The sequence below is a fragment of the Morone saxatilis genome, unplaced genomic scaffold, assembly GCF_004916995.1.
Source record: "Morone saxatilis isolate NCDOM2014 unplaced genomic scaffold, NCSU_SB_2.0 Contig12, whole genome shotgun sequence".
In the NCBI taxonomy this organism is placed as follows: domain Eukaryota; kingdom Metazoa; phylum Chordata; class Actinopteri; family Moronidae; genus Morone; species Morone saxatilis.
In genome coordinates, this window is record NW_023339674.1 from 3,111,883 (window position 1) to 3,119,478 (window position 7,596).

Here is a 7,596-nt window from a genome sequence, read left to right on the forward strand (position 1 = left end):
GAGGAATTTAAGAACTAGCATGAATAAACAGGACAACAACAAAATCAACATAAACTACTATTTAGTTGGATGGTTTGCATGGATGAAGGCAGTTTGGCACATTACAGTCCATTTGGAAATAAAATAAACTGAGAGAATAGTTGATTAGGTTTCGATTTTGTATTTTGTTCAATTTTTTTCAAGTTCAAATTGATTTTCGTTTAGTATCTTAACCCCTTCTCATTCTTTGTAATTTAAGGTAAACTTAGATGCATCGACCAGAGAAGTAACGAGGCAGAACATGGAGAATGCCTGCCCGTCTTGTTTCGACAAGGCTCAGAAGATGATCTACACCTTGATGGAGAAAGACTCGTACAGGCGCTTCCTCAACTCCAAACTGATCCAGGAAATGTGTCAGACACAGACCACCGCAGCTCAGGAGAAGAAGGAGAAGAAAAACTGTGACTGTGCCGGGAACAGACAGGCGTTAACTGGTGGCGCTTAAACAGCAAGCGGACAGGACAGAGTAGAAGAAGGTGCCAAAGACTAAAAATGTATGATGGTAGACACTGGTAAAGATCGGCTTGTTTTTGTGACCAGTGTTTATAGAATAGACAAACCAGTGGTTTAGAAGGTGACTTAAAGGTTAATGTGACATGTGGTCAGGACTTTATTTCTTTTTTTTTCCACATGCTGTTAATTCCTGGAAGCTTTTAGTCATTTAAGTGTTTTAAAGTGGTTACTCTGTGTCTACTTGTGCTTATACCAGATAAAGATTTGAATATTTCCCATTTCTGCATTCACCACCAGCTGTCATGTATTTTTCCAAATCACAAAGGTTGATATTAACTGATTAAATATTTAATATTTCAAAAGTACAATATAAACACAGAGAATGTTTAAGTGTTTGTCGTATGAAGTTCAACTTTTGCTTCAGGTTTCACTGCACAACATAACCTGCTGTCCAAGTCATGGCCAGGTTATATTGATACAAACTTACAACAGAAAACAATCCAAACACTCAACAGACACACCTTCAAAACAGCCCTGGAGGAGTGGAGCAGTGGAACAGTGTGAAGGATTAGTTGTATTTGAGTAATAACAATATAAATGTGTTACATCTTTAAAGTCATGTATCAAGTTCTTTATAAGAATGACCCAATTTAACTGTAACTGAACATTAGACATTACAAAAACATTTGTTGAGTGACATTCAGTGATAAGTGTTATAAAAGTAAAGACCTATCTCTTGGAACTATATTGTTCTATATTAGTACTGTCACCACTTCAGTAATTTGTTGGCCTAAAACCTGCTGTATATCTCAAGGCTTAACCACAGTAACCACCAGCTGTGCTGTATAGACAAGATCTCTGCACTGTGCAAATATGTATGCAAGTATGCTTTAACATGGTATAGATTTTCTGCCGCATGTCGCCAAACAGTAGGAAAAAAAGGTCAAATTGTGACTTGGTTTTGAATTCCCTGTAAGTCAAGTGTTCTGTTCAGATTTTTATTACTGTCATTTGTGCAGGGTAACTGAGATTCACATGTTGGTGACCATGCGTACTAAAACATTTAACAAAGTGTATACGGTGATGGATAGAAAACAAGACGCTGTATGTAGATATTTATTTAATGATGTCATTGTTCTATTTATACTGTGTCTGTGACGATTCACAAATAAAATGACGTGTTGGATAATCAAAACTTGTGTGTGGTTAATCTTGTTTCAGCTGGATGCTTTTCAAGAGTTTGACAGCCATTCTAGCAGCTCTATGAGGTTGTGCTTGTTATTATTATAACAAAATGTAATACAAAAAGTCACTAAATTGAGTTTAATGCTAAATGTTAACAATTGTTCTTAGGTAATACACTTTTTTCACAGGTGAGCTGACAATCCAGTTTAGAGACGTTTTGTAGTTTCAGGAAACTACACAAAACGTAATTGAACTACTTGAATCACGCAAATATGAATGTAGTTTAACTACTAGCATGCTACTGCACAATGTAGTTAAACTACTACTTTAATTAAACGTACTTAATACTTCCCAACACTGATTATAAATGTTTTGTTGCTACTTTCTGTCTAACTCTCAGAGGACTGTGGATGAATTTAGTCCATAAATCTATTTCTTCTGAGAACCAGTAACTTCAGTTGCAAGATGCTTCTTCTAACAAATTAAGTGGCTAAGTAAACTTCTGAAAATATATATATGTTTTTAGGTTGCAAAAGATACTTTTACTAATCAGAAGCTTTAGGCTACAGTGTGTGATTCCACAGATGCAGGTTGATGAATACGACTTTGCATTAAAACAGGAACGGTTAATATATCCTTTGGCTGTACTTCACATTATTGTTTAGTTTTAACGTGTTATTAGGCTATTATTTATCATTTTCAATAGCAACATTGTATTTAGTTTTTGTTTTGCAGTGGAAAAAAAGGATATCAGTGATATTCTAATATTTCTCATCAAAATTTGCGTTGAAAAAATGAACAATGACATGCTGATATTTAGCAGATAACGGTCCACCATTACCATGGTCACAATCTTTAGTATGTTAGCAGGCTAACATTGTATTATTAGCAAAGAACACAAAGTAAATAGACTGCATTTATATGTAGCAATTCTTGCTAAAACAGGACACCTTGACATGCTTAAAAAGCTCTACCATGGAGACCTAAGCAAAATATTGACCGACCTGGTGATAGCAATAGAAGAAATGCCAGTGAGATCACCACAGTCATTACAATATATCTTTAGAGGACCATTACTATTGGTACCAAATGTCATGGTAATCCTAATAACTGTTGCGACATCTCACTAGGAAACAAAAATGTAAAACTCATGGTGCTGCAAGAACAAATGAAAAGGATCACCAGTGTCACTGGGACTTGTCCTTTGGTGACCTTAAATATCTGTGAAAAATGTCATGGCAATCCAACCAATCGCCATTGAGATATTTCAGTCTGGACCAAAGTGGTGGACTGAGGAACTAATTGATGTTGCCATCCCTAAAGCCATGTCCTTATTGTGGCTAAATAAGGTACATGTACCCAAGTACACATAGAGCAGGTTTGTACACATCATCACGGATGGACATCGCTCACTGTGAGGTGTTTTTGAAGTGAACCAGCAACCTCTTCTATTTTTTTGAATTTACAATCTGGACGTCAAATTTTATTTCTCATGATTACAAGATAATTATCTCGTAATAAAGTTTGTTATGTCAGGATAATGAAATGAAGAGAAAAGTAAAAAAAACTCTTTCATGAAGGGACTCACACTGTCCCTTTGTAATCACACAGCAATCATCTGTAATCAGCAGACATAAGGCGGTCTCCCACCATCTCAGCGGTCTCAGTGATTGTGTAATGTCTGCAGATCATCGGAATTATTATCCAATAATTACCAGAAGACACAATAAAAATCCTTTCTATGGCTGTAGCTCTTTTGTTGAGCAGAACTTCTGTTTTAGTTGATTCGACATCTGACTAAAAAAGAACAAAAAATTGGTTTGCAGTGTTTTAAGCACATTTTCATCTTCAGATCCGTCTCTCAAAATCAGTGTCAGACATCCCAGCATGCAAAGCTGAAAAAGAAGACTTTATATCTTGGCAAAGCATGTTAAATACCTTACAATTTAAAGGTTTTTTTTGTCATATGATATTATAGTGTATAAGGTTTTTTTTTAAAGACATTTAAATCTTAGTTTTGAACTTCCAAAACCAATTTTTGAAATTACAGTCCATGTTAACCTCCTTCTAATCTTTCAAAACATACTTCTATTTTCATCAACAGTGATTGTGATGTGTCCTCCTCTGTGTCTAAGATTGGTTCACCTTGCGGATGTTTTTGTTTGGATTTACCTCCATGACATTAGGGCTGTTTACCGCAGCTGTATTCACACTCGCAGCCTCACTCCATGCCTATTTAAGGGCAACACATTTGATACCATGACGCACTATACAATAAATAAACTTGCTAAAAAAACTTGCTTCTGCACATCCAACTTTAACAGTCAGAGAGAGGGCAAACATGCCTAAATATTTACTTTCTGTTAATTCCATCTGCCTGCTTTTCTGCTTAGTAAAAGGCACAGAAATAGAATAAAAGACGCCTGGATAGTTCTTTTTCTTTTTTAGAGGAAAAATCAGTAAAAGTGCTTGGGTTAATAATTCACCAGCCCCCTCATACAGGCGCTTCAAAGTGGATTAGGACTGCAGGAGTTATTCAATGCAGGCCTAAAATGGGTTAGTCTTTGAAAACATCTTGAGCATGCTGAGCTGAAGCTGCTGTACAGCCTGTGTTGCTGGTTAATTTATCCTTTAAGAAGTTGATGGTGGTGGACATTTTTTTTAGCAAAATTCCTCCTGAGGTAGAGTTAATAGCAATAAAATTAGTTAACATACATACCTTCTCATTCTGATATACTGCTGTTAGTATGTCAGCCTCAGTATGGTTGGATTCTTTAGCTAAAACAGCAGTCTACAAGAAAGTGATAAATCCACTGGGGCCAGTGTGCTTGCGTAAATTCTTATCTGTCATCTAATATGAATGAGAATGTAGGAGTAGTTAGGAGGACTCTGTGAGAGGGGCAGCAGCTAGAATTTGGAGCAAGACATTAAAAATGTATAATGCCAATCCTCAACGATGATATGGATTTCTCTTTATTCCAGTATTTTATTCTGATCATGATAGTGAATCCTTTGAGACAGCATAAAGAGAATAAAACAGAAGGTGACACATATTCTCAATTAAAAACTTTAATAATGAAATGTTAGTGTGGCAGCTTATTCAGGCAGGATTGTGTGTTGCCAGACCCTTAAAATCAGTTCTTCATCTTTGTCATACCAGCAGCACATACTCTGAAAAAAAGAAAAGAAAGGAAAAGCAAGCCACTCTTTCAAGACTGATCTATTTCATATCTTTTGTTCTGTTCAGCATTTGTTGCCTAATGTGTGAAGAAATAGGAACACTTACTTTTCTATTTAGCTTAAAAAAAACAACCTTTGAAGTCACCTTTCAGCAAAATTGGTTGAGCATGAAAGTAGCAGTTTAACAAAAAATCTTAACTCAAGATGCATTTCCTAGCGTGAAAGGAGGCTACAGTAAAAACTAGTAAATCTCCCTTGAGCGAAGTTTAAGTTAAGGATCGTTTGATTTGGCGCTCTTATAGGCAACCAAAGATACAGACGGGTGACAAATTAAAGAAAATGAATGAAAATGATGTGAATCAATAAAACACTTATAGGATAATGGTTTTGATTTTTGAGTTAAATGCTCACTTCTGAATAATGCTGTAGTCGCTCCGAGTAGTATCTGTAACATTACCTATTTTGGCAGAAAACAAGTGAAATACTTTGTCAGTGAACACTGATACTGATGTGTATGTTAATAACATTTATTTTCACCATTATGTTAACAGAAAACAGAATTTGGTGTGCACTATGTTTCCCTCAAAGCTTTTGTCTTTTAGCGTGAAACAGCTGTCAGCAGAGTGATGTGACTGAACCAAAACAGTAAAGTTGTTTGCCATAATACAAAGAAAATGAGCTGAAAGACTAATTTTCACTAATGCCACCTCTAAACTGGGACCTTTAAGCAGAGCTCTAACCAGAAGTTACAGAAACATACTGCAGTGCAATGATAGATAACTTTTCAGACAAAAGTAGGAAATCTAAGTGAGACAACAATGTTTTTCTTTCTGTAATCATGTGTTCTTTTTGTATAGCTGCCCAACATTTATAGAATTAAATTAACTTAAGTGAAGCTTGTCTGCCTCTTCAGACAGCACACAGTTTGCAGCCTGTTATTTGACCTCACATAAACCAACCAAGTTATTACTGAAACCTTTGTTTTGGCCTGCATGGTGCCAACACTGTGCTTCAGGAAGGATTCAGCTTGTTTTGAGTACTAAACTCCACTGTAGTTGAATGACAATGAAAGCAAATTCTACACTATAAAGTGAGCATGTTTTAAGGCAACATGAACCGAGGGCAGAAAAGCCCTGATCACAGGCTCTTTATCAGAATCAGCTTCATTGGCCAAGTATGTGTACACATACAAGAAATTCAACTTGTTTTTTAACTTGCCCTCAATGTACAAATGCAACAAAGATAGGTCAAACTTAAGAATACAACTAACAAGTAGATACATGTGAGTGAGAAATAAGTGTATATATACACATATATACAAAAACAAACAATCAGCTGTTCTGTAGATTGTAAACAAATACAAATAGTTCAAAAGGAATAAATATTTAATGTATGTTTAATCAAATTAATTGGTAAATGATTTGTATTTTTTGCTTCAGTTTTATCTGTGTTTTAAGTAAATCAAAGTTGAATAAAAAAAAACATTGTCTTCAGTCAGAATTTTCCTGATCAGATCATTTAAAATGGACAAATATATGGAAGATATAACTACTAGATATGTAAGTATGATCAAACCTCTTTACAAAGTTGGTGTTGAAATCATACCTTACAGCTGCAGTAGGTAACTTGAACATAGACAATGCAAAACCTTCCTTGTCTCTCTCTGCCACACATAACTGCGCTAAGCCCCTCCACACAAGGGATGGAAATAGTGCTCATGGTCACTTGTGTAATGCAAAATTAAGGCTACTTTGGCATCGCCTGAAGACTTGGCAACAATGGACCATGAGGACTTCATAGCACTTGATGATGAATGGCAAATAGGCTGTTTCAGATTACCAAAAGCCATTCTCTTGGAAGGTCCATCTGAGTGCAGCTCCAGTTAATGACTCGTGAACTGACTGATAGGTATGGAATATCGCAGCAATCACTTAAAACAATTATCCCAGTCTTGGATTGCCTGATTGAGATTAACCCCTCTTTATATAAGGTTACCTTACGCTGTGGGTGAGCAGCTTGAAAATGCAATTTGCAACAATGTCTGGTTTTCCTAATATAATCACAGTAACTGATTGCGCTCATGTTGGGATAAAAGCACCAAAATGAGAACACATTTGCTTTTGTCAATTAAAAGCAGTCCCATTCCATAAATGTTTAAACCATTTCCAGGGATGACATGATTTTGACAAATGTAGTGGCTCAATGCCCTGGCTCATGACTCGGTATTTTAAGGCACAGCAGTGTAGGAACAAGACTGTAGGATGGCACTGTGTGTGAATGCTGGCTTCTTGTTAATTTTCTTTTCCTCTTAGAGACCAACACATTGAGTGGTTACTGGATAATATTTTAAAAACATACAATCATCATGCAGGTGATAGTGGGTATCCTCAATCGATTTCACCTTTGAAAATGCACAGACTGCAGCACCGGTACAGAGAAGTTTGGTCAAGCTGTTGAGTGCACTATTGGGATCCTGATTATTTATTCTTATTTTAATTATTATTGCTTGTGTGGTTTCTGTGGCTTCAATAGCTGCATCAGTGTCCTCTCACATTTCCATTCACCTTGTTTTCTTCGTTCTTCTAACACCCAAACAACAGACCTTTCAACCTCAGTGATGAGCACCTTGGTTTTGCACTCCACAAATATTGCCTTCTTTGTGTAGTTTGTGTTGATGTCTTCTCCATCTTTCCCTCATTGATAGTCCAGCAAAGGCTTCTTAAGTAGGTCAGCATAGTC

General features: G+C 36.2%; 1 protein-coding gene across 1 annotated transcript in view; it reads left to right on the plus strand.

Annotated features, from left to right (window-relative positions):
- Nucleotides 1-1,687, plus strand: part of rgs4 (regulator of G protein signaling 4) — a 5,403-nt gene extending 3,716 nt beyond the window's left edge. Inside the window, exon 5 of the mRNA XM_035653943.1 lies at nt 239-1,687. Within this exon, the coding sequence (XP_035509836.1) occupies nt 239-484 (246 nt within the window). The 3' untranslated portion in view covers nt 485-1,687. The remainder of the gene's footprint in view (nt 1-238) is intronic.
- The last annotated feature ends 5,909 nt before the right edge of the window (nt 1,688-7,596 follow it).